The following is a 27,614-nucleotide window of genomic DNA, read 5'->3' on the forward strand; positions in this document are numbered from 1 at the left end:
TTAGGCGGAAAACACGAAATACCATAAAAAAGCCAAGAAAACCAACGACCAAGATGGGTAAAGTGTTTTTACGTTTTTAATTGAGGTGCCAATTTGGGGTAGGGTGACCCTACCACTTCCCCTCTTTAATTTAAAAAAAATCCCTGTGGCAAAGGTTTTGTCCACATAAGGTACAACTGATAGGTTATTGCATAAGGTTGCATGAACCAAAAGACCCGGGTGGGTTAAGTTATGGAACGTTTTTCAATTGAGGTCCAAAGTTGGGGTAGGGTGTCCATAGCAACTCCCTTCTTTAATTCATTTAAAATTCCCGACGACAAAGGTTTTGTCCACGTTTGGTACAAAAGATAGGCAATTGCTTAATGTTATCTGGACTTTAAGACCCGGGTGGGTAAATTCAATGAACTTTTTTAATTGATGTCCAAAGGTGGGATAGGCTGATTTTTCCATTCACTTTTTTAATTCATACAAAACTCCCTACGGCTAAGCTTTTATCCACATTAGGTACAACTAATAGGCAATTGCATAAGGTTTCCTGGACCTAAAGACCCAGGTGAGTTAAGCTATGGAAATATTTTGATTGAGGTCCAAAGTTAAAAGAATACATGTCAGTTTTCCAAATCCCATGTACAGAATTAGGATAAATCATGGATATCTATATATTAATAGATAAAAAAAAAAAGAGGGACGAAATATACCAGACGGACAGTCAAACTGCCAACGAGGTTCACGTTTTGTTTTTCTTATTTTAATTGCTTCACGGGAATATAATATACGAAATTTTTATATTTAGAGAGCTTATATTTTTCTGCATTTTTTAAACTCGTCTATAAATAAAACTAACCTTTGAAGTACATTATCATAACATTAAAATAAATTGCAAAAAATACCAAGTAGTCCAAAATCAAGATATTTATAAATATCTTCGAAGTTGGGATTGAGGACTTTGTTTTCCTAAAACATATCTTTTTTGCAGTTTAGCAAGGTTCTTAAATTGAAGAAAATACAGTTCTAAAATTTATATTGTTGACTTAAAATAAGAATTGTATGTATAGTAAAAATAAATGTGGCGTTTGTTCTGTATAAACAACATACATATTCGATTCGTTAAGTTGTCACATATTTATACGCATAATTTCTACATGACGTAATAAAAATAAACAGCCTCACAATTTTGGGTTTTCCAGAATTTCCAGAATTTGACAAATCTGTGTGTTTTTTCAAAGTGAATAAACAAAGACACAACTTATGGAAATAGAGGTAAGATACAATTGAATTGTACAAACATATCAATTGTTTTAGTTTCATTTGAGTTTTAACTTATTTCCTGATATTTATTCGTTGACGTAATTTGAAAAGGTTTCATCGAAACTATTTTTACATTTCTCTCATGAACAGTTTCCGGTTAATTGAAAAGTATATATATTCACCAAAGTAGGCACGGGGTTTAAGTATGCATTTCCCTGCAAATATATTATATTTTTCTATGAAAAACTTATTTATTCTTAAAGGCTTTTACATTATCTTTCAGATGCACCAAAAATTAGCTCAATTGCGTTTATTTTAGTTAAACTTCGAAATTTGAAGACGTATATATGATGACGTATGCGCTTGCATCAAACTATAACTTACGTGTACGGTCTTTAATCATATATATCTCAATTAAACATGTATATCTTGCTTTTAACATTGGGTTGTCGGATTTTTCAGAATTAGTGCCGACCTGTTGAATAATTTGACTCCTTATCAATTTTACTATAACTACTTTAGTTTCTGAAATATAAGTCAAAAACTGCATGTTATCCTTATTTTCTATTTTAGCCGTCACGGTCACGTTTCTTGGCCACAAAAGAATCAAATTATATACCTTAAGCAAAATACCATAAGGACCAATATAACACGTTTACATCAAGAGCAAGTAAAAACAACTGAATCACGATCGAGTTTTCGGGCCTTTACTCACAGGCACTTGTTTCTGTCAATATGGGGTTTACTATCCATACCCGTACTAAAATTAAAAATCGAGTGATTTTTTAGTACGGGTATGGATAGTAAACCACATATTGACAGAAACAAGTGCCTGTGCTGAAATGTTATTGAATATAGATATATATATAGTAACAGTATCTATCCGTCACTCCAACTGCCCAAGGCGTTTTGAACGCAAATGCTGTGAAACTGTTTGACAAATATCTTTCAAACTTTTATGGTTTGTATGCCATCATATTTAAAAAAAAAAAAAACAGAAAAACACAGATGTGGTATGATTGCCAATTAGACAACTCTGCACAAAAGAACAAATGACACAGAAATTAACAAATCTTTATAGGTCACTGTAAAGCCTTCAACAATACGCAAAGCCCATGCCGCATTGTCGGCTTTGAAAGACTCCAAAATCACAAATATGAAACCAAACGACAAAACTACATGTATATTAATGTAAAAACAACTGAACGAAAAACAAATGTTTAACACAGCAATAAACGACAACTGAATTACAGGCTCCTAACTTGGTACAGACAAATATATACAAAATGTGGCGGGGTTAAACATGTTAGCGGAATCTCAACCCTATACTTAATTCGGACAGTGATGTAACAGCATAGCATATGAACGAACTATATGTCCATTCTCAATTTTATAAAATTGTGTTGAAAAAGGCTAAATACATATAAGAAAACACATGGACCTGACATGGTACTTGTACATTCCAACAACAAAAAGTACATATCTGAGAAGACTCGCAGTCAGTGACAGCTAGTTCAAAGCAAATAAAAAACAATCGTGCATCAAGACTAAATTATCAATCACATCCAATATACAATGGATGGATGCAGTGGAAAGACGTCATATAAACAGTTAGAGAAAACCATTACCTTGTTCAACGCCAAGATACATGCGTCGACAGATGGTAGATCCATTAAAGTGCATATGTATATAACAATAGTGTCTAGTCTGCTATTAATTTACGGTAGCAAAATCTATATTTATACCAATAACAAAATGTTGTGTCCTAAGTAAACGGATGCCCCATCTGCACTATCATTTCAATGTTAAGTGGACCGTGAAAATGGGGTATAATCTCTAATTTGGCATTAAGAAGATCATATCACAAGGAACATTAGTACTAAGTTTCAAGCTGATCATGAAAAACTTCTCGACCATAATCTTTAATCTACCTGGACCAACAATCTTTAACCTGAAGCGGGACGAACGAATGGACGGACGGACGAACAGACGGACTGACGCACAGACCAGAAAACATAATGGCATAAATGGGACATAAAACCAATATTCAAATACAGAGATGAAATGCTAACATTTAGAATAAGTTTATTTAAAGGGTCAATAAGCTTATAGCTATGGAAGAATAAAGTACAAGTTTTAAGTTATTTGTGGTAACGAAATCCCTAACTTAATAATTTACCACTAATACACATAAATTACGTTTGTTGAAATCTAAAACCTCACAACAGACACGAGCATAGTGGATGTTAAAAAGGTATTATCAAGAATTCATATTCATTAATTTTTATAAATTTAAAAATAACAGTTTGCAGTATTTGCAATATTCTTCGAATTATAAAGGGGTTTTCTTCCTCATGTGTATATTATAACCGTAGCCGTATTTTGGAATTGTTTACGCAATGCTCTTAGATTTTAAATTTATTTAGAATTCTATTTTTCTTTTATTTGAGTGCCAACTGTTTGTCTCTTATAGACGAAACGCGCCTCTGCTATGCAACGTTTTGTCTTGATATAATTTTTTTAGTCAACATTTCTGCGTTATCATGAATATCACTGATATAAATGTAAACATAGTCATATTTTTAAACTTACAGTTGGCGTAATTCTGAATTCTTGTAAATCCTAAAGATTTTTTTAACTCAAGCAAAACTATTTACCGTAGTCGTATTTTGGAAAAATCTGTGAAAAATTATTGACCCTCTTCTAATTTATACTTGATTTGGCTATTTAACTTTTTTTTTATTCGAGCATCACTGAGAGTCTTATGAAGATGTAACCCGCGTCTGGCATGCAAGATCTTAGGCCTAATACTTTTTTGAACAGGGATAAATGAAAAAAAATCAGACTTCTAGTACAAATGTATGTACACAATACATACTGCTTATAGTTGTAATTATTACATAGTTTACCTACCATCTTTAAATAAATTGGCATTTGTATGTTGTAGATAAAAAACACATCTGTGAACAGACTGTAACACTTAGTTATGTCCAGTAAAGAGGCTACTGCAGACAAAGAGTTTCACCGAAAAAGTTCTTGTCTACGTCAAATGAAAAATCTTACTGGTAAACAACCTTACAAATGTGATGAATGTTGTAAAGAATTTAGTAGCAAAGGCAATTATAATATACACAAGAAAATCCATACTGGTGAAAAACCTTACAAATGTGATATTTGTGGAAAAGGATTTGTCCAAAACAGTAACTGTAAAGTTCATTTGAGAAAACATACTGGCGAAACACCTTACAAATGTGATAAATGTGGAAAAGTATTTGGTCATAAAGGCAATTATAATATACACAAGAAAATCCATACTGGTGGAAAACCTTACAAATGTGATATTTGTGGAAAGGAATTTTGCCAAAAAAATAACTGTAAAGTTCACATGAGAACACATACTAGCGAAAAACCTTACAAATGTGATGTATGTGATAAGGAATTTGGTCAGAAAGGCAACTATAATGAACACATGAGAATTCATACTGGGGAAAAACATTTTAAATGTGTTTTTTGTGATCAAGAGTTTCACCGAGAAAGCACCTGTCGAATTCACATGAGAAAGCATACTGGTGAACAACCTTACAGATGTGATGTTTGTGGAAAACAGTTTCGCAGAAAAAGGAATTGTCTAACTCACATGAGAACACATACTGGCGAAAAACCTTACAAATGTGATATTTGTGAAAAAAAGTTTGGCAAAAAAGATAGTTGTCTAATTCACATGAGAACACATACTGGTGAAAAACCTTACAAATGTGATGAATGTGGTAAAGAATTTAGTGCCAAGAGCAACTATAATGTACACATGAAAAAACATACTGGCGAAAAACCTTACGCATGTTATATTTGTGGAAAAGAATTTGGCCAAAGCAGTTCTTGTCGTACACACATGATAACACATACTGGCGAAAAACCTTACAGATGTGATGTATGTGGTAAAGCATTTGGTCACAAAAGCAATCGTAATAAACACATGAAAATCCATACTTGGAAAGATAAGATGTGATATTTTGAAAAAGAGTTGGCAGAATCAGTAATTGTCTGAGACATACAAAAACACATACTGATAAAAGATGACCTAAAATGTGACGTATGGGTACAAGCTTTAGTTCCGACGGTTATTATCGTAAAGACATTATAACCCATACTTGTGATGAATAATTGCATGCACATTTACCTGTATCGGTAAATAATTTAGTGGAAAAAGTCACTTTTATAGGCACACGAGAATTCGTGAAATTTACAAAAGTGGTGTACATGTGTTGAGTGAAGGATTAAGTGACAATAGATACACGAGAAATCATGAACGTTATGATCTTTACAAGTGTGGTATGCAAAAATTCATACATGTGATGACCTTTATACAAGTATGTCCTTCCGATTACGTTCATATATATATAAGGCAGCAACCATTTGATTTTCTGGGGTTTTTTTTGGAAAAGTTTTTGGAGAAAAAAATAATTTGTTTTTGATTCTAAGAAAAAAAAATGTTTGTTTCACCCTCAGCTGCCACTATATGTAATGCTAAAATTGAAAGAAAAAAATTGTTTGCGACTTGTCGCGAAAAAAATAGATTGTTTTTCGCTGCAGGCGAAAAAAAAAATTTGTCCAGAAAAAAAAACATAGCCCCCCCCCCCCCCCCCCCCCCAGAAAATCAAATGGTTGCTGCCTAACACTTGTACTCAATTTTGGTAGGAGTATGTCCTTCGGATACATTCATTTAACACTGATACTAAGTTTTTGTAGGAGTATGTCCTTCCGATAATATTCATATAACACTAGTACGAAGTTTTTGTATGAAATGTCCTTCCGATAACGTTCATATTATATAACTCTGGTACTCAATTTTTGTGGGAATATGTTCTTCCGATACATTCATTTACTAAGTTTTTGTAGGAGTACGTCCTTCCGATAACGTTCATATAACACTGGTACTAAGTTTTTGTATTAGTATGTCCTTCCGATAACGTTATAAAAAGACTTGAACTTACTTATTCTTGGGCTAGACCCAAACAAAACGTACATATAGCACTTTTACTGCCTACTAGAGGTATATGGTAGTATCATATGTTTTTTTTTTAAATTATTTGATGCCGTGGGATTGGGATTTTTAGCTTTAATGTAAACCATGTCCGGTTTTTAACTTGTATTTACAGCAAAGATAGCCAGTTTTGTGTTCTGTAATATACTGTAACAGTTTAATTTTTCATGTCCGGTAGCATCGTTATTTCTCAAAACATCTTCCGAACAATATCTGGACGGTGTCGTGGGCATGTACAATTGCCAAACCACACATGAACGTTCTTTAGTCTTCGTAGATCTAATCCAACTTGAAGTCTTTTTGAGTCTACGACAAGCAGAACATGATATTTTATTATACCATTGAATATTGAAGCCATAGTCATGATGACGTCAAGATCGATTACTTGATTGGTGTTCCGTAAACGTAGCCGCAGAACAAAAACGCGAGAGCTACTTTTGAATATTTCTACAATTTTAAGTAGTTTTCCACTCACAAACACAATAATATTTTCAACATTTATTAAACTATTTTTTTTTTACTTTTATGTTGTTTTAAAATATCAATTTGACTTGAATTTGGGACCCCGCTAACATGTTTAACCCCGCCACATTCAAAATGTATGTGCCTGTCCCAAGTCAGAAGCCTGTAATTCAGTGGTTGTCGTTTGTTTATGTGTTACATTTTTGTTTTTCGTTCAATTTTTGTGCATAAAGAAGGCCGTTAGTTTTCTTGTTTGAATTGTTTTACATTGTCATTTCGGGGCCTTTTATAACTGACTATGCGGTATGGGCTTTGCTCATTGTTGAAGGCCGTACGATGACCTATAGTTGATAATTTCTGTGTTATTTTGGTCTCTTATGCAGAGTTGTCTCATTGACAATCATACCACATCTTCTTTTTTATATTTATATGAGTATATTAAATAAACATGTTTATACCAAGCTAAGTCAGTTTATATCTTGTTTTTCGTCTGACTATACAAAAGGAGAGGAGAGCTACTTTGATAGATCAGGTTGACTGATAAGCTGTCTATATAAAGTAATGTGACAATGCATGGCATGAAGACATCACCAAATCACCGTATGCAATACTCAAAAAGACATCCAGAGCTTACCATATAGTCATCAACTACCCACCAACAGGCCGTGAGCTTTGGTTGGCTCTTAACTCAAATCCAAGAGCACAGCAAAATGTCAAAATATTCTATTCAAACTGGGTGACCTGTGAGAAAAACTTTGAAATTTTCCAAAGAAATACACACACCACTCAACTTTTAATAAGGAGATTTGGTATTAATGCAAATGAGTCATGCCACATCTTATCTTTATATGGTATTGAACTTAGAATTGAAAATATTGTTTACCTACATTTTGATTTATATTATTATCCAGTGAAGAGTATTCTTAATTTTTCTTAAAGGGGCACTATAGCTACGAAATTTAAAAAAAATCCAATATCTTTTTTTTTGCTCAATCAATATAAATGAAATGCAAATAGTGAAATAATAATTAGCTTTTAGCAGCCAGTATGGTTCAATTTTGTCAAAATAAGCTAAAAAAAACACCATTGATTATGAATTATTCACTTGCAAGTGAATAATTCGACATCATTGAATCCGTATTCATGTGAACTTCAATTTAACCCATTAGCTTGAGATGGATAATACGTGAATTATATGTGTAAAGTTATTTAAAGGAAAAGAATGTCAACATTGAAAGTGAAACAAAGATAAATCATTTAATTGACTGATTCGATCCACAAAAATCATTCTTATACAGGTAAAAACGATGATAAACATTTATTTTTCATCTATAATATGGAATTAAATAGACCTAGAATAATCCAACAGCACGAGTTTACTTAATCTATTTATAACTATATTTATGTTTACATCGCTTATATGGCCATCGCATAACTTTAGAGGTCAACTCGATAATTAATTAGATGGCGTCTGGACTAAAATACACACGAAGCATTTTCATGCTCGTGCCCTGTTTATTATTTATTTTAGACTTTCAATAGTTAATAGATAAATGTTTTACATTGTTATAAATAAAATATGAGAATTTGATTAAAATCGGTGAACTTGAATTTGACAGCTAGTGCCCCTTTACTGCATTTTATATATATACTAAAGCATCTCTGGTAGGTTGATATTAATAACATTTTCATCTAAAGAAATTTCAAAACTATTATTAAAAACTAGCAAAGATTAGTCATGCATACCTTTTAGTAATAGCTTGTTATCATAAGCAAGGTATGTTTGCTGAGGATTTTTTTTTTAACATGTAGCAATACAAAATTTGTCAAGATTTTTTGTAAATCAAGGCAAATCCAAATAACTGAGAGGCAGAAGAAACCAAAGGAAAATTCAAACCGAACTAAGAAAGCCAGGGCAAAAATTCCTCAACATGGCCAGCAGCCATTTCCAAAACACCACAATGCAAACAAAAGACTGAGAATTAAAAGTCACAATAGGTGTTCGATAGTGGAAAATAGTCCTGCTGCACCTGAGGCACCCATCACATGATAGTTACAGACGACAACAAAAAAAGTTTCCCTGGAAACACAAAAAAAGTTTCCCCTGGAAAAACACAAAAAAACAGTTTGCCCTGAAAACACCATAAACAATGTTTCCCCTGGAACACAAACAAAAAGGTTTCCCCTGGAAACACAAAAAAAAATGTTTCCCCTGAAAAAAAAAAAAAAAAATTTCCCCTGTAAAAACAAAACAAAAATAGATTGCCCTGGAAACACCCTAAAAAATGTTTCCCCTGGAAACAAAGAAAAAATGTTCCCCCAGGAAACACGGAAACTGATTGGAATTAAATCTGTCCTTAAAACATGAAAATACAATCTTTCAGAAGCAGAGAAACCAATACTAGACGACATCATTATAGATTAACAAGTAGTTAAACAATAATTACTAGACAAGTCTGGAAACACAAAAAAAAAGAATGTGTTCCCCGTGCCAAACACATAAAAAAGAATGAAATGTGTTCCTTGGAAACACTAAAAATTTCTGAGATAAATTAGGAGGGGAAAACATTGACAATTAGTCAAAAAAAAATCTAGACAAACCCTGGAAACATAACAAAATGTTTCCTCTGGAAACACAAAAATAATATGTTTCCACTGGAAACACAAAATTGACCCCCTCCTAGTAATATTATGAGTGTTCATAGTTTATATCAAATATCTAATAAATATATTCAAACATGAGGATAAAATGTTTGGAAAATTGTACTGACGGACAGAATGACAAACTAGTAATCACTAGTGAATGCATACTTGTTTGACATATAAACAATGTTCCCCTTCTATATACTAGAATTATTTTGAAAATAATTAATCAATCTATGAAAAATGAATATCACCCCTTTTCTTAAAATTTAAACATTATTAATAAATTATCTGTGATTTGTGTTACGTAATGTAATCAGTATACAGTGTCTGCGAAGAATAACGGTGCACTATTTTGTGCGTATGGTTTTAATTTTTTTTTTGTGCAGACCGGATATTCGCTACTGCTCATTCCTCATGGCGTCTAAACAGCCGCCGCGTAAATTGTTGCGGAAACGTCCACGTCCAAGTTATAACGAGACGACTTCGGACGATGAAGGGCATAATTGTTCGTCATCAGGAGACACTAATTTTAGTAATGAATCACGTCCATTCGGTGCTTTGCCAAAGAATGTTTCAGATTGGACGATATTTGATCTTGACAAATTAGCCATATTCTACGACCGAACTGCTAAACCAACACCATCCGATGTTCTTCAGTTAGTAACAGACAAAACTGGTTTTTATGGAAATTTAACAATAGAACAACAAGAAGTTATGAAAGTAATTATAGATAACCTTGACTTTGATCTCAAAATAGAAGAACAAAAATTGAAACAACAACAGTATGTGGAAGGAATTATCACGGAGCTACGTCTAACAGAAGACAAATTACAAAAACAGATGGAACCCATCTCGTCGCATAAACAGTAAGTTTCAAATTCCGAATCATTTCTACCTGTGGCTGTAAAACATTTTGGCAAAATCAAATAACAAAACATATAAAAAACGAATGGACAAGAACTGTCATATTCCTGATTTGGTACAGGCATTTTCAAATGTAGAAAATGGTGGATTAAACCTGGTTCTATAGCTCTAACCCTCTCACTTTAATGACAGTCTCATCAATTTTCGATATATTTACATTGATGCGTTAAATAAACAGACACAATAAATAAAATAGTCAAAATATGGGTACCTCAGTCATCATCATATAACAATTTTAAAAGGAACAATTTAACAGAACACAGAAACATCTACTATAGACGAACACGGTATCGGGACCGTTCGCCCTAGTAACATGTTCGCCCTGGGTCCGTTTGCCCTGAGTTCGTTCGCCCTTAGAGTCCGTTCGCCCTACTAAAAATATTAATATTCAGGGCATTGAAGTTGAATAAACTTAATCAGATATATTTCTATGGTATATATTCTTGAAATTTATGGAAACATGGAAATATCTAAAAGTTTATGGCTTGTTAAGGATCATTAATTTATTGTTTTATGACAAATTAATTCGGATCACTGCTTATCGTGATACCTGTCTTTTGATGGATTTATAATATAAAAAACAAATTTGTTTTGATAATATATTCAGCTTGAAATTAATTTAAAAAAATGTACGAACTGTAAAACGGATTTACAAGTTCATTCATTAAAATACTCTGAGACTAGTCTAAGTTATACTGCATACATTAGTGAATGACTGAATACAATTATTTTGTTAACAAATATCAACAAAGATAAATACATTGTATTCCAGTATTCTACTGCAATCAAAGAGAAAATGATGAAATTGATTGCGGCAATATCAATATTCGGTGATTTTTTCAACAAACTTCAACATATTTTATTCAAATACTTAAAAGTATGCCACTATAGACAACAATTAGTAAAAAATAAAAATCAGGGCGAATGGATCCTGGGCGAACAGGTATCAGGGCGAACAGGTACTAGGGCGAACGTGAATTAGGGCGTACGGACCCGGATTCGACGAACACATTCATTAATTTGAATGTCTGACGTCTGTAAATTTTATACGTCACATAAATTTGTCGTTCAATGTGCATACAAACAATTTTAAAATTTACATAGGAATGTTAGCATACAGGGTTAAAAAATCAAAAGTATGTAAGAATATATATGTACATGTATGTCTTCAGTGGGACTTAAACTTGAGTCTTTTTTAAGAGGGGAAACAAAATGTGTGGGCATGGAGCTAGTTCAGCTTTGGTTTATTCAGCCATGTAATAAAAGAAGTTTCAGTCATGCTTTTATTTTATATTTATCAATTATGGACTTTTGAGGAGGTCAATATATATGTTACATGTATATATGGACCTGTTCAGATTATATTGACCAAGGATGAGGTATGAGTGTCAATAATATAATTTATAGCTAAGAGCTAAGATGTCCATAATTAACATAATTTGACTGAGTCATTTGTGAGTTAAAGTCCTTAATTTATTATATCAAAAAGTTGTACATATATGTTAGACTCAGATCGACGTCCGTTCCTCAAATCAACTTCCAAATGTGACGTCACAATAAATAACATTCCAAATCAAAGGCTAATTTTATGCCTATCTAATCGACATCCATTTTTTGGCATTCTCTAGTCAATGATGCTGATTTTCAGCTTCTCTAATCAACATCCATTTTGGACACAGAATACAAAACTGAAGTGAACCAATAGCAGCTGAAACATTTAAACCTTTAAACATATTACATGTATTATGAGAGACAAATAAGATCTATTTAAAATGAAATGTGTTTTTTTTTAAATTATTACATGTATACTAGAATTTAAGTAGGTTGTGATATCAATTTTTAAATTTTAGAGATCGGTATGATTTCCAGAGGGAAAACTATACACCACAGTTCAAATAAAATGGATGTGAGGAATTATAAACCATACCGCTTTTCAACAATGATAAAAACCCTTACCACAAAGGCTACATGTATATATAAAAGGCCACGACATAAATAATGTAAACAATTTAGATAAAAAAATAAATGGTCTTTATAAATTTTTTTCTGTAAAACAAATATGACAGACATAAACCATCGAAAAACCATTGCACTGTAGGTCCATACAAAATATGTTGGGGTTAAATCTAAATATGCCAATTTCTTGCATTTAAGTTTTACTCCAGGTGTTAAACTCAGAAATTTTGTGAAAAAAACCCCTTACAGAGTCCAAATTATAATACTTTCTGTGTCTCAAAACAATTGGCTGTGCTTCTTTATAAGGGCCCCGCCTAAGGCGGGTCGCCCTATAGTGATCAGTCTGTCTGTCCGTCCGTAACACTTTAACTTTGTGCCCGCTCTATATCTTGAGAACTGTTATGATTTCAAAGTTTATACTTGACATCCATTTTAACCAACACCAGAGGGTGTGTCAAGATGTATACATGTACAACTTCCTAGGTCAAAGGTCAATGTCAAAAACTGGTTTCAGTTGACAACCCTGTGTCCTTTGGTGAAGACTGTGCCCGCTCTATATCTTGATAACCGTTATGATTTCAAAGTTTATACTTGACATCCATTTTAACCACCACCAGAGGGCGTGTCATGATGTATGTACAACTTCCTAGGTAAAAAAAACTTTGGTTTCGGTTGTCCCGTGTCCTGTGGTGAAGATCGTGTCCGCTCTATATCTTGAGAACCGTTATGATTTCAAATATTATACTTGACACGCATTTTAACCAACACCAGAGGGTGTGTCATAATGTATGTACAACTTCCTTGGTCAAAGGTCTGTCTGTCTGTTGGTCTGTCCATCGCTAACAAATTTGATCCACACTATATTTTGAGAGGACAGCTGTTATTATATCATACTTTATACCTGACAAACATTTTCAACTTAACATATATATTAACCAACACCAGAGAATGTGTCATAATGTATGCATCCTAGGTCAAAGGTCAGTCTGTCGGTCTGTCCATCCGTTCGTTGTTCTTGACAAATTGTGTCCGCTCTACCTCTCGAGAACCATTAATATTTCATGCTTCATATCAGATTATCCATACAACTTATTTACCCAACGTTATTGACAGCGGGGCGCACAGAGATGGCTCCCATCTCAATAGTATCTAGTTTGTCTACTGTTAAAGACTGAATAAAGCTCCTAGATTATGATTGATTTTCTTTGTCGTTTGGTTGCTTACTTTAAATTGCCATACATTTACATGCATGTAATTTATTATTATTAATAGGAATGACACACTTTTATGTGGATCAATTGGATTAAATTTTTATCAAGATTAACATTAAAGTTAGTTAGGGGTACTACTTGTATAAAGTTATTTTTATTTACTTGAAGAAGTGTAAAAAATATACACATATAAGTTAATAAATAATGTTTGAATAATCTCCCCTTAATTTTCTCAAAAATTTACTTGTACAAGTAAATTTTTCTAACAATCCCACAAAGGTCATCAAGTTTTGAGATGTAAATTGATGCCTTTAATGATTTTTCCCAGGTTTGCTCAATTTTTTTATTAAGAGTTAAATGTTTCATCTCATTAATTCAACAAAGAAACTGATTGCACAAAGATCTTAAGTATTTGCACAAGGCCTTCAAAAATTGCTCCTTGGGGGCTTGTAAATGAGCAGTGTTCTGAAGATAACAGACAAATGGGATTTTCATTGTCCATGAAATTACACTTAAATGATTAGTATAGACATCTGCAAAGGGCAGATAATTTAAAATTCTATTAGAGCAAAGATTCATAAGATCAATAATAGAAGATAGGATGACTTTTTATACGACCTCAAAAATTGAAAATTTGTTCGTCGTATATTGCTATCAAGTGGTGTCGTTGTCTTCGTCGTCGTCGTCAGAATACTTTTAGTTTTCACACTCTAACTTTAGTAAAAGTGAATAGAAATCTATGAAATTTAAACACAAGGTTTATGACCACAAAAGGAAGGTTGGGATTGATTTTGGGAGTTATGGTTCCAACAGTTTAGGAATAAGGGGCCAAAAAAGGGCCCAAATAAGCATTATTCTTGGTTTTTATACGACCGCTAAAATTGAAAAATTTTTCGTCGTATATTCTTTTTTTACATTTTTAGCTCACCTGGCCCGAAGGGCCAAGTGAGCTTATGCCATCACTTGGCATCCGTCGTCTGTTGTGGTCGTCGTCTGTCGTCGTAAACTATTTCAAGAATCTTCTCCTCTGAAACTACTAGGCCAAATACTTCCAAACTTTAACTGAATGTTCCTTAGGGTATCTAGTTTATAAATTGTATCCGTAGTTTTGATTTATCAACAAACATGGTCGCCATTGCTAAAAATAAAACATAGGGGTCAAATGCAGTTTTTTGGCTTATATCTCAAAAACGAAAGCATTTAGGGCAAATCTGACATGGAGTAAAAATGTTTATTAGATTAGGTCAAGATCTATCAGCCCATTGTTGGGTTGCTGCCACTTAATTGGTAATTTTAAGGAAATTTTGCAGTTTTTATACGACCGCAAATTTTGAAAAAATTTTCGTCGTATATTGCTATCACGTTGGCGTCGTCGTCGTCGTTGTCGTCGTCCGAATACTTTTAGTTTTCGCACTCTAACTTTAGTAAAAGTGAATAAAAATCTATGAAATTTTAACACAAGGTTTATGACCATAAAAGGAAGGCTGGTATTGATTTTGGGAGTTTTGGTCCCAACATTTTAGGAATTAGGGGCCAAAAAGGGCCCAAATAAGCATTTTCTTGGTTTTCGCACTATAACTTAAGTTTAAGTTAATAGAAATCTATGAAATTTTGACACAAGGTTTATGACCACAAAAGAAAGGTTGGGATTGATTTTGGGAGTTTTGGTTTCAACAGTTTAGGAATTAGGGGCCAAAAAAGGGCCCAAATAAGCATTATTCTTGGTTTTCGCACAATAACTTTAGTTAAAGTAAATAAAAATCAATGAAATTTAAACACAATGTTTATGACCACAAAAGGAAGGTTGGTATTGATTTTGGGAGTTTTGGTCCCAACAGTTTAGGAATTGGGGGCCAAAAAGGGACCCAAATAAGCATTTTTCTTGGTTTTCGCACCATAGCGTTAGTATAAGTAAATAGAAATCTATGAAATTTAAACACAAGGTTTATGACTATAAAAAGAAGGTTGGTATTGATTTTGGGAGTTTTGGTCCCAACAGTTAAGGAAAAAGGGGCCCAAAGGGTCCAAAATTAAACTTTGTTTGATTTCATCAAAATTGAATAATTGGGGTTCTTTAAATATGCCGAATCTAACTGTGTATTTAGATTCTTAATTTTTGGTCCCGTTTTCAAATTGGTCTACATTAAGGTCCAAAGGGTCCAAAATTAAACTTAGTTTGATTTTAACAAAAATTGAAACCTTGGGGTTCTTTGATATGCTGAATCTAAAAATGTACTTAGATTTTTGATTATTGGCCCAGTTTTCAAGTTGGCCCAAATCGAGGTCCAAAATTAAACATTGTTTGATTTCATCAAAAATTGAATAATTGGGGTTCTTTGATATGCTAAATCTAACTGTGTATGCAGATTCTTAATTTTTGGTCCAGTTTTAAAATTGGTCTAAATTAAAGTGCAAAGGGTCCAAAATTAAACTAAGTTTGATTTTAACAAAAATTAAATTCTTGGGCCTCTTTGATATGCTGAATCTTAACATGTACTTAGATTTTTGATTATGGGCCCAGTTTTCAAGTTGGTCCAAATCAGGATCTAAAATTATTATATTAAGTATTGTGCAATAGCAAGTCTTTTCAATTGCACAGTATTGTGCAATGGCAAGAAATATCTAATTTCACAATATTGTGAAATAGCAAATTTTTTTTTAATTAAGAGTTATCTTTCTTTGTCCAGTATAGTAAGCAAGAAATATCTTATTGCAAGAATTTTTTTTAATTGGAGTTATCTTTCTTTGTCCAGAATCAACTTAAATCTTTGTTATATACAATATACAATGTATATTCACTTTTTACTACCAACTGATAAATTTAAATAATCTTTACCATTCAGTGATAACAAGCAGTTTTTTTACATCTTAATATTTCATGATGTATTTAAATGAGTAGTAATTGTTGCAAACTCCATTAGAATATTTTAATTAAAATTAGTTTTGGAATAAGGGAAAGGGGGATGTGATTAAAAAATTGGGTTCGATTTTTCTCATTTGAAATTTCATAAATAAAATAAAAAGAAAATTTCTTCAAACATTTTTTTGAGAGGATTAATATTCAACAGCATAGTGAATTGCTCTAAGAGAAAACAAAAATTTTAAGTTCATTTGAATACATTCATTCTGTGTCAGAAACCTATGCTGTGTCAACTATTCAATCACAATCCAAATTTAGAGCGGAATCCAGCTTGAATGTTGTGTCCATACTTGCCCCAACTGTTCAGGGTTCAACCTCTGCGGTCGTATAAAGCTACGCCCTGCGGAGCATCTGGTTGGTCATTATCTTGAATATTATCATGGATAAAGATAAACTGTAAACAGCAAAAATGATCAGCAAAGTAAGAGCTACAAATAAGTAAATATGACACAAATTGTCAATTGACCCCTTTAGGGGTTATTGTCCTTTAATGACAATTTTTCACAATTTGTTCATCATATTTGCTAACTTTAAAAAATCTTCTCCTCTAAAACTACTCAACCAAATTCAACCAAACTTCAACTGAATTATCAGTAGGGTGTATAAAATAAAGTTTGTGTTTTATTTTCTATTTCGTCAAAAAATATGTCCGTCATGGCGAATAATAGAACACAGGGTAAAATGCAGTTTTTGGCTTATATCTCAAAAACTCCAACATTTAGAGCAAATAAGACAAGAAGTAAAAGTATTTATTAGGTCAAGGTCTACCTGTCCTGAAATTTTCAGCTGAATTGGGTAACTGTTTTTTCAGGTATAATGCCCCTGAATTGATGATTTTAAAGAAATTTTGCCGTTTTTGGTTATTATCTTGAATATTATTGATACAGATAAACTGTTAATAGCAAAAATGTTAAGCAAAGTAAGATCTACAAATAAGTCAATTTGACCAAAATTGTCAATTGACCCCTTAAGGAGTTATTGCCCTTTATAGTCAATTTTAAACAATTTTCATAAATCATGTTGACTTACTTTAAAAAATCTTCTCCTTTGAAACTGCTGTATCAATTTCAGCCAAACTTAGGCTAAATGAGTTTCAGAGTATCTAGTATAAATTTTATATTTTATTTCCTTGTATGTCAAGAAACATTTTTTTTTTAGCTCCTATGGCTAAAATAGAACATAGGAGAAAATGATTTTTTTTTGCTTTTGAAGAAAATAGGACGATTCAAAGAACATTTAAATAAATTGAAAAGCCAAAATAATCATTGATGAGAGATTTAACCAAAAAAATTAAGGTGAGCGATTCAGGCTCTTGAGAGCCTCTTGTAATATTTTATGATGTATTTAAATGATCATAAAATGAAAGCAAGTATTTCGGAAGAACTCATCACCCGCTTTAAACCGTATGACATTGAAACTGCATCTACACAGCATGCTTTAGCGTCCTTACTTGATCCGAGGCATAGAACACTTAACTTTTTCTCCCCAGAACAAAAAAAAGTCGCCATTGAAATGTTAGAGTCCAAGTTAGACGATGTGCCATTAAAGCCCGCAGTTAAAACGTCATGAAAAAACCTTGGAACTGAAGTTGACAAGCAACCAGCCAAGAAACAAAGAGTCCAACGATCTTTGGACTTTCTTTTGTTTGACACCGACGAAGATACATCCTTTCAAGATGAATCGGAAATGTCCTTATACATCAAGGAGCGTGCTGTGCAAGATTCAAACCCACTCGAGTGGTGGAAAGAAAATAATTGTAAATTCCCCAGACTCTTTGTGTTAGCTAGACAATATTTAAGTATTCCTGCTACCTCTGTTCCGTCAGAACGAATCTTTTCATGCGCGGGTCTCATTGTTACTAAACTGAGAAATCGACTATCTTCCTCTGTAATCGACCAGATAATATTCCTGAATAAAAACTATGTACCCGAGGAAAAATGTGAATAACTCTTCTTTCGTTCTTTCTAAATGTACATACTTATAAATTTGTTTTTTTTGTAATTTATTACATATTGAAATCCTAATTGTGTTAGTGTTTGCATTATTGTGTTATAATACCCTGGGATAAATGTCAATTTATTGTATCATAAAACCAGTCATTCGTGAAGTACTTTGTATAAGACTTTGAACATCAACGTAACTACCGGTTAACCGGTTAATCGGTCGAACGATTATTCGGTTAACCGGTTAGGCATAATACTTAATATGAAGATTTTGTTTGAGAAATGAAATACACGTAATTGTAAATACTAAGATTGGTGAGATCAAAGAGTATCATAGAAAATAAGTGAATTTTTACAGATCTGAGCTAGGACTTAAGGGTTCAGAGCTAAAAGGGGCTAAAACGGACTTCTCTTTTTTTTTCATGAAATTTATATTTTTCATCTTATTTTCATTTTGATTTTTTCATTGTTTTCCTTATGAACTTCTGCACTGATAGAGTCTCGAAGGATTTAACGTAGCTTGTACCGTTTCCGAGCTATTTGGGGCCAAAGTGGTGCTCAATCCCAAAAAACAAACTTTTTTATTTCTCGTCCAATTTCAAAGGTTTTTTTTTTCTTTAGAGTCCTTATGAAATTTCCAACAGAGAATTTTAGCTAGGACTTGCAGTTTTTCCAACCTATTAAGGGCCAAAGTGGTGCTTTTTAGTACTAATGAAATTTCTGTGTCCAGCAAATTACTGTGTCAAACATATTATTGTGTCCACTTTAGAAGTGTGTCAACACTTGTCGATCATTGCGGTCATATCATGGTGCACTCGGCCAAGCTCTTTATTCTTGTATGTCGTTCATGAATTCAAAAATGCTTCATCCAATTGAACTGAAATTTTAAAATTAGGCTGGTAATGTCTGGTTACCTTTTTTTTTTCCAATTTTGCGATGTGTCCAGAGTTATGGGACTTTGATTTTTAAAAAAATGCCATATTTCTTGAATGTCGTACAGTAACTCAAAAATGCTTCATCTGATTAATCCGAAAATTTTAAAGAGAAAAGATTCCTGCATGGGATGATATAGTTTTTTGACAGAGAGTTTTATTCCAAAGTACAGAAATTTTGCTCTAAAAGTTGGGTAATTTTTGTTTTTATAGAAATCTACCGCAGAATTTTTCACTTCATGACGCAATTTCACGCCTACCAATCTCTCTCATTCACCACCAAATGTGATGCAAAGAAATTAATGAGAGAGACATCCGGAGCTGAATGAGAGAGATACATTTTAGATCAATTAGAGGTAAGTGTGTAAATTAAAACCTCTTACTCAAATTGTTTTAAAAATCAGAGAATGCTATTCTGTGGCAAATTCATTTCTCTATACTATCACGTGAAATGACTGTTTCAAGTTTCAGTTATACATCAAAACCTGAAATCGTCTTTCTGGAGACCTTAATTATCATGTTTACCTGAATCAGTCGACATTGCAAAAGCAATGCGGTGTCTGCCTTTTTGATTTTTCTCTATTTTCGGTATAACTTTACCATTTGCATCTCAATTTGTAAAAATAGAGGAAGAATACCTGGAGTGTTTTTTATAATATGGTTTTATTTTTCCAATGGTGTATATGATCAGTATTTTCAAATTTGCTCATTGATAAAGGTAACTTTTGCATGAATGGTGACTTGGCTTAGAACGGCATAGGCATGAATAAAAAACGGTCATAATACAAGACACAAATTCACTGTGGTCACCTCAAGTTTTTCAACAGGGTATCAAGCTCTGAATGACCCCGACAAGATTTAAAAAAAATATATATCGAACAGTATAACACATTAGTTTGTCACAACATCAACAAACATACAAAATAGAACTACTAAATGTACCCATGGCCAATATTTTCCTGCCTTTGAACTGGTGCATATGCATGCGAGGGGTTAGACAGATGTGGCCTTTGGAAAAATAAATCCATACTATAAAAATTCGTTAAGGTTCCATGGAATCAGTGATAACATGTAACTCTTAATTTGTTGATCTTCAAAAACTGTCCTGAAGAAAAATGTTCCCCACCTCATAATACTTAATAAGAGTCTCTGATGACGGAAAGATTTACAACAGACTGTACCAGAATGTAAATTGACAAAAAATAAGTCTTATTATCAATCAATTTTGGAAAAATCTATATTGTTGTTAAATTTTGATAAAAACACTGTACTTTTATCACTAAAAGCTTTGGTACTAGTTTCAGTTAGTTTCATGAAGGTTTGATATAAATATTGATAATTAAAAACTTTAACAATACACTACCCTTTAATGTGAAATGCAAAAAAAAAAATTAAAAAAAAACAAACCTAAGTCCATTTATCAGTACATTGTGGAAAAATAGATAAATATTTTTAGGTACAATTTCTTGATCATAAAGGTGCCTCGATCCAATTTAGAAGGAATTCCAAAGAGACATGCCGATAAAGTAAACGATGTTTAAAGAACTTTAACTACAGACTGAACCTAAATGTAAAGTGCAAAAAACTTATTCCAATTACCAGTGAAATTCAGAAAGAAAATCTTTTTTTTTTCTCAAAATTTAGTTTTGAAACATGCTATATCTCTTGATCATGAAGAAGCTGCTATCCAAGTTTCAAATGATTTGATTAAGATTTGATGAAGTCATTGATGTTTGAAATTTTTTTTAACCATAGCGTGTACAAAAGAATGTAGGACAGAAAGTCACAGGACAAAAAGTCACAGACAAAAAGTCACGGACAAAAAGTCACAGGACAAAAAGTCACAATTTAGTTTTTAGAATATTTTTCTTTATAAAGCAAGAAAAAATAATTTAAAAAATAAAAGTTTTGTTTTTTTCTTGAAGTGTTAAACTTAAAGCAACTTTGTAATTAAAAATTATTCAATAAATATCAATAATGATCAAATAATTGTTATGAAAACAAGATGTCATCATGACATGGTACTTAAATGGCTTCATGGTGCCAAGAAATATAATTTTTGAATGATTAAAATTTACTATTTTTTTATTTAACAAAGCTTATGAACAATGTCCTACACTTCAAAATGAATAGATGTAATAAAAAGATAATATTTCAAGATCTTTCTTTTATATATTCAAACAATTGTCGAAGGATTAATTGTGACTTTTTGTCCTGTGACTTTTTGTCCTACCTAATTTGTGACTTTATGTCCTGTGACTTTTTGTCCTGTGACTTTCTGTCCGATTGGGATTGGGATTGATACACTTTAATAGAACAAGGACTTGTATAGGCTGTTTAGCATTAGTTTTTTAATTTTTGAAGTTGAAAATTATGTTACAGGGCACAAAGGTATCTTTAAATTTATTTCTTACTGAAAATCTAAAGCTATTAAACCATTGATGTGGGTTATACATCCAGTGAGTGGGAAGATGATGATCTCAGAGGTAGAGATTAACTTATAAAGATCAGTAGCCAGCTGGGCTACGAGACCTGAAAATTGCGCTTTTTGTTCAGAAATGGCGCATAGAGTGACACATGTAAGCTCCCACATGGCGCACAATATGTTTCATTTTGTATCTAAATGTTAAGATATTGTAAAATGGATATGATATATAATATATAAAACACCCGGCCCATTGAACCTTTTACTTTCAATTCAATATCAATGTTCTAATATCACATACTACATGCAATAAATCAACTATATTTGGTGTATGGACAGTGTTCAAGCTAGTCCTTTTCACAGGGCGGTCCACCCGCCCTTACCCGAGTGCCGCCCTGTGCCCTTTGTACAGTTTCCAGGGCGCCCTGCCTTTTTTTGAAGATGGATTGTATATTATTTTGTTCGTATTGATATGATCCGCCAATAACGAAATTTTACCTGGCTTTCTTTACGACTCCAAGCTAATCAACAGTAACATCAGGTGTCACAATCTGTTGTTCTAGGTTATCCGTTTATTGGATGGGTCATTAATGATCATCAACATTAATTCATTCAAATAGAATCGGTCCTGCTTCAGGTTAAAGTTTTTGGTCAAGGTATAGTTTTTGATGAAGCTGAAGTCCAATCAACTTGAAGCTTAGTACACTTGTTGCTTATCATATGATCTTTCTAATTTTAAAGCTAACTCAGACTTTTGACCCAAATTGCATGGTCCACATGAAATAGTACATAGTACACATGTTCCCTTTGATATGATCTTTCCAATTGTAATGCCAAATTAGATTTTTTACCCCCTTTTTTAATGGTTCACTAAACATAGAAAATGATAGTGCGAGTGGGGCATCCATGTACTATGAACACATTCTTGTTAATACTTATTTTCACTGTTCACTATATGATCCTAACATTGTGCATTTACAGCTGTTTTTTGCTGTATTGCCATTAAGCACGTGCACAGCAGAGGTAGAACAATCATGCATAATACACCAGTTACTTCTAAAAATACAATGACAGCTAATCACCTTAAGACAGTACAACATTTCTTTATACATTATAATTTAAAAGCAGGTAATCCAAACATAACATTATACTTAAAACCATTAACAAGGAAACCCTTTTAATTTGTGATCTTCCCTTATATTTCCATTTCCGCTTGTTTTCCCCACTAAAATGTTATAAATATAAATAGATTTTCTACACCATGATGTATAACACACCTACCTTTGTTGGGTGAAATCATTATTTCATAAAAAAAAATATGGCAAGAGTTGTACACATGAGAGCGCTTAGTATACAATTTCCCAAATAGTTCATGTTTCAACGGGCATTATTCTTTTTAAAGTAAGTAATCCACACTGATTTTTGAACTCGTCCAAGATAAAGCTGATTTAACCTATGAGCCCAAGACATTGCTGATTTAACCTCTGATATAAGTTGTTTCTATGTACCCTTCAAAGCATTGTGTGAGAGGAAAAAAGGCATGTGACATATACAATATGTACATGCATGGTAAGCAATGGTAATTAAAAAAAAAACTGTCCACATAATTCGCAAGCCTATACCAATCAATCAAAATCTTTAGAAAAAATCTAGGACAAGTTTTATGATAAATGGGTCTCATTGGGGTCTAAGCGTGACGCGGGATTGCCGATTATTTTGTAAGCGTGAAACGTGAAAGTCAAATTATTGTGTCGTGAAAACGGGAAATGAGGTCTAGCGGGATCCAGGAAATGACAAAAAAATGAGAATTGCTTACGTACATAGTGTAAGCGGGAAACGGGAATGTGACAAAACAGTAAGCGGGATCCGGGATCGGCACACCCCAATGAGACCCCCTGATAACAAAAAGAATCTGCAGCTTATCGTTCAAACTTTTGAACAGGACAGGAGTCAGAAAATGTCTCAAAAGCACATATACTTTAAAAGGGTAAAGAAATAATCTTCTACCAATCTTCTGAAAAACAATATGAACTGACGGCAACGCCTATTCACATTAGGAAAAAAACAAATTATACAACGGTATTATATAGTTAACATGGTTAAGAATTAATCTAAGAAAGTTTCAATAAATTCTAAAATTTTAGAAGAAATGGAGGATACACCATATACACTCCCCATATATAGCAATGAACAGTCAAATATTTGCTAAGCGAAAACCCAATTAATTTGTGGAAGTTTGTTTGAACGAAATTCATTCACTGGTTTAGAAAAGTATATTTACGCAAAAAAGAAGCAGTTGGTACATATAGCAAAGAATACAATTTTCTTAAAAAAAGAAGAGAGGAAACAGCTAGTGCAAACATTTTTAGATATTAGAAAGTTATTAGAATTTCTTTGAGAACAGTGATACTAAGTTGTTAACAGAAATACTTTGTGGTGAAAGAAATATACACATACTTTGTAAGCAACTGGGATTCTAAGTATTATCATCACAACTTTGGACAGCCTTGGTTTTCTTGAGATACACATCAACACTACTTCAAGACTGGAAGTGCAAAACTATTCTACCTACATATACCCAGATATGATAAATTAATGTATTGCCATAAATAGTTTGGAAGGCTTTGTCTTCATGAGGTTCATATTATTTGAACCTAAAGTATAGACCAATTAAATTTTCATACATACTGTAAATCGATGCCTCGTGTAGAGAGTGCTACGGTCACTGCAAGATAAGAACCATTGTAACAGCTCTTTGAAGGGTCCATATCCAATTAACCTTCATTTTCCATTTGCAGTCCAAATTGCCTCGAACTTTCAAATCGGTCTACATTAAGGTCCAAAGGGTCCAAAATTAAACTTAGTTTGATTTTTACAAAAATTGCATTCTTGGGGTTCTTTGATATGCTGAATCTAAACATGTACTTTGATTTTTGATTATGGGCCCAGTTTTCAAGATGGTCCAAATCGGGGTCCAAAATTTAACTTTATTTGATTTTAACAAAAATTGAATATATGGGGTTCTTCAATATGCTGAATCTAATCATGTATTTAGATTTTTAATATTTGGTCCTGGTTATCAAATTGGTCCACATTGAGGTCTAAAAGGTCTAAAATTGACATTATTTGATTTCATCAAAAATTGAATTCTTGGGGTTCTATGATATGCTGAATCTAACCTTGTATTTAGATTTTGGATATTGGACCATAGACCACATTCATTTGGTATATATTACAGCTAGGACCTTGGTACTCGTTTAATACATATACATGTACATCTATTGGGAAATATAAATTGACATCAGATTTACACTCAGGGATTTGTGTAACGTAGTAGCATATTAATTTTGTGTTTCTATTTTTTTGGAGGTCAAACGACCCCGATGACTTCCGTACACTATATACAAAATTAATGGCAAATCATCGGCACAGACCTGTCTAGTGTACAGTCAAGCTATATTTTTATCTATTGTGGTCTATTAGACAGATATTGGTAAATTTATTTTTTCACAAGGGCAAATAAATACACATTTGATATTTGATTATCAAAAACATCTTCAAATACAGCAAATATGACATGTTGACATGTTGCCACACATTAAAAAATGTTTTTGAAAATTGCTTTACACCTTTTGGGAAAATATTGTGTACGCGTTTTTCCAAGGGCAACTAATCTAAACGAACGACCATTCTGCACCTGAACAACCGCTACGGTAAACCGTCAACAAAAAGATGCAAACAATTAAATCATTGAACACTGTCATCCTGAAGAATATACTACACTGTCAGTATACAGGACACCAATGTCATTGTGATTTGCACATCTTAAAATTTTCAATTATGTTTTATATAGTTTTGTCTGATTGTAGAATATTCTGTACAAAATACCGTCAGACATAGTGAAAAAAATATATGATAGGATATGTCTAAGGCGTTACGCGCGATATGTTCGTACATGTAAGCGTAACACAACGTCGCGAATATTTCGTAACGTTCAAACCGAAAATTCGACTGAAACGTTGTTTTTAAGCAAGTGCGACATTCTTGTAAGACTCGGCAAAATCGACGGTGCTTTTTAACTACTTATCGAAAATTGATGTATTTCAGTTTTTTGAAAATTTAAGAAAAATAACATTTTAAAAAATCATAAATTCTACCATTATAAGAGCAGTGATAAGCAAACAATGGACGTAAATTTGAGTTGAGTTCGTTTTTAAGTTAAAAAATGGCGGTGCGACAAACTTGTAAGCCTTTGAAAAATCGCTCATAAATTACCATATATCATGTTTCAGGATATTTGTCTTTAAATTCATAAAATTAAGCAAATTAACATTGATGTAGTAAATACAAATACTACACTTTTTTCATTTTAGATAAATATTTTTTGATTCTCAAATCTGGAATCCCAATTTTTTTTCCCGCGGGACAGATTTGCCCTTTTAGTATTGAACGCGTTTTTTTTTCTATGACGTCATCATAACGTCATAAAAATGCATAAAGGAATGGAGGAACTATTCTGTTTAATAATGGAAAAACACGTTTTTCAAAATATTAAATAGTTTTGACGAAAATCATAGTTTAGTGGTTACAATAACTGAAATATGTTACGCGGGACAACCTAAAAATAGCCGTTTTTTTTAAATGAAGTTTCAACAATTATTTTATTTGTTTTTTATTTTAAAAAATCGTTATTTTTTAAAATACGTACAATGAGGGGGAGGACAGGGGTAAGGGAGACAAGGAGAAAGGGGGTAGGAGAAAGGAGAAAGGGGGTGGGAGAAAGGAGAAATGGGTAGGAGAAAGGAGAGGAAGGCTGGGAGAAAGGAGAAAAAGTTGGACAAAAAAATAAAATATGACAAAATAAAATATCTCTCTTTTTTCCGGTAAATTAAAAAAAAAATAAGGAGAAGAGGGGTAGGAGAAAGGAGAAGAGGGGTGGAAGAAGGGAGAAGGGTACCCCCTGTCCTCCCCCTCTACAATAGCAACTACTCAGAAGTTTTATAAATATTTTTCTCTAATTTTTAGTCAATTTATCCCTTTCTAGTGCACCCATTGTATAAAAAAAATCCACGTGTGCTTCGTTTGATCTCAGTTCTTCATTGGTTAAAATCCGATTATGACGTCGAATTTTCTTGTTTTCCTCCGAATTTCCTATTGTGACGGCATGAAAAAAAGGCGACCATGCCTGATGACATCACATAGAAAGAACACATCTTTTTGCAGATCAGTCGCAAAGAAGGAATAAGTTTGCCTGCGTATTGTTAGAAAATCATTAGATAAACAGATTCCACCACCAAATCTCGTGTAATACGATATTTATCCACTCTCGACAGTTAAATTTTAAATATTTCTTCTTCCGAATACGGGAGTAGACTCCTAGGTAGGAGTGTAAAACGCTCGGCGAGTCTCGGGTTTAGTCGCACACCAGTCGTGTCCAATCCGGATCTCAAAAACCGATTCCGATATGCAGTTTATTGTATAATAGATACGTCAGCAAAACCAGTGTACACATCATGCACATATTTAATGGATTTGTCATAAGGCGCTAACAACAAAACGCAACGATAAGAATAGGAAACACAACCATAAAAATAATTATGGAGGAATGGTGAGACAGTGGCGGACCCCTCCCCCCCCCCGTATTTTCCACCTTTACCAGATGAACCACTTCAGTTGGAAAATCCTCTTGAAGTGTAGAATCCCTTATTGTTGATTATTCACTATTGCCGTATTGGAGGGGGAGGACAGGCGTAAGGGAGACGGGGAGAAAGGGGGTAGGAGAAAGGAGAAAGGGGGTGGGAGAAAGGAGAAAGGGGGTAGGAGAAAGGAGAGGAAGGCTGGGAGAAAGGAGAAAAAGTTAGAGAAAGGAGAAAAAATAAAATATCTCTCCTTTTAAAATTTTTTCT

At 33.0% G+C, this 27,614-nt stretch overlaps 2 protein-coding genes across 5 annotated transcripts in view; both read left to right on the forward strand.

The window, feature by feature from the left end:
* The first annotated feature begins 1,155 nt into the window (after window positions 1-1,155).
* On the forward strand, window positions 1,156-7,217 carry LOC139502319 (zinc finger protein 227-like). The gene is made up of 2 exons (XM_071291758.1): window positions 1,156-1,260; window positions 4,196-7,217. The coding sequence occupies exon 2, from the start codon at window positions 4,235-4,237 to the stop codon at window positions 5,252-5,254; it is 1,020 nt and encodes a 339-aa protein (XP_071147859.1). The 5' UTR covers window positions 1,156-1,260; window positions 4,196-4,234; the 3' UTR covers window positions 5,255-7,217.
* Window positions 7,218-9,712: 2,495 nt separating this feature from the next.
* The window catches only part of LOC139502323 (uncharacterized), a 54,824-nt gene continuing 36,922 nt past the window's right edge, over window positions 9,713-27,614 (forward strand). For 2 of the 4 annotated variants that reach the window (XM_071291768.1, XM_071291766.1), the window contains exons 1-2: window positions 9,713-10,263; window positions 19,497-19,639. Coding sequence is in view for 1 of the 4 variants with exons in the window: in XM_071291765.1 (XP_071147866.1) it covers window positions 27,314-27,316 (3 nt within the window). In the remaining 3 variants the exon portion in view is untranslated. Of the gene's footprint in view, window positions 10,264-19,496; window positions 19,640-26,536; window positions 27,317-27,614 lie in introns of those variants that run through there. The other 2 variants (XM_071291767.1, XM_071291765.1) reach the window with 2 other exon arrangements.

This window comes from Mytilus edulis, chromosome 13 (genome assembly GCF_963676685.1).
Source record: "Mytilus edulis chromosome 13, xbMytEdul2.2, whole genome shotgun sequence".
Classification (NCBI taxonomy): domain Eukaryota; kingdom Metazoa; phylum Mollusca; class Bivalvia; order Mytilida; family Mytilidae; genus Mytilus; species Mytilus edulis.

Coding starts and splice junctions, on each gene's coding strand:
- LOC139502319 (XM_071291758.1), top strand. CDS start 4,235: ATGTCCAGTAAAGAGGCTACTGCAGACAAAGAGTTTCACCGAAAAAGT.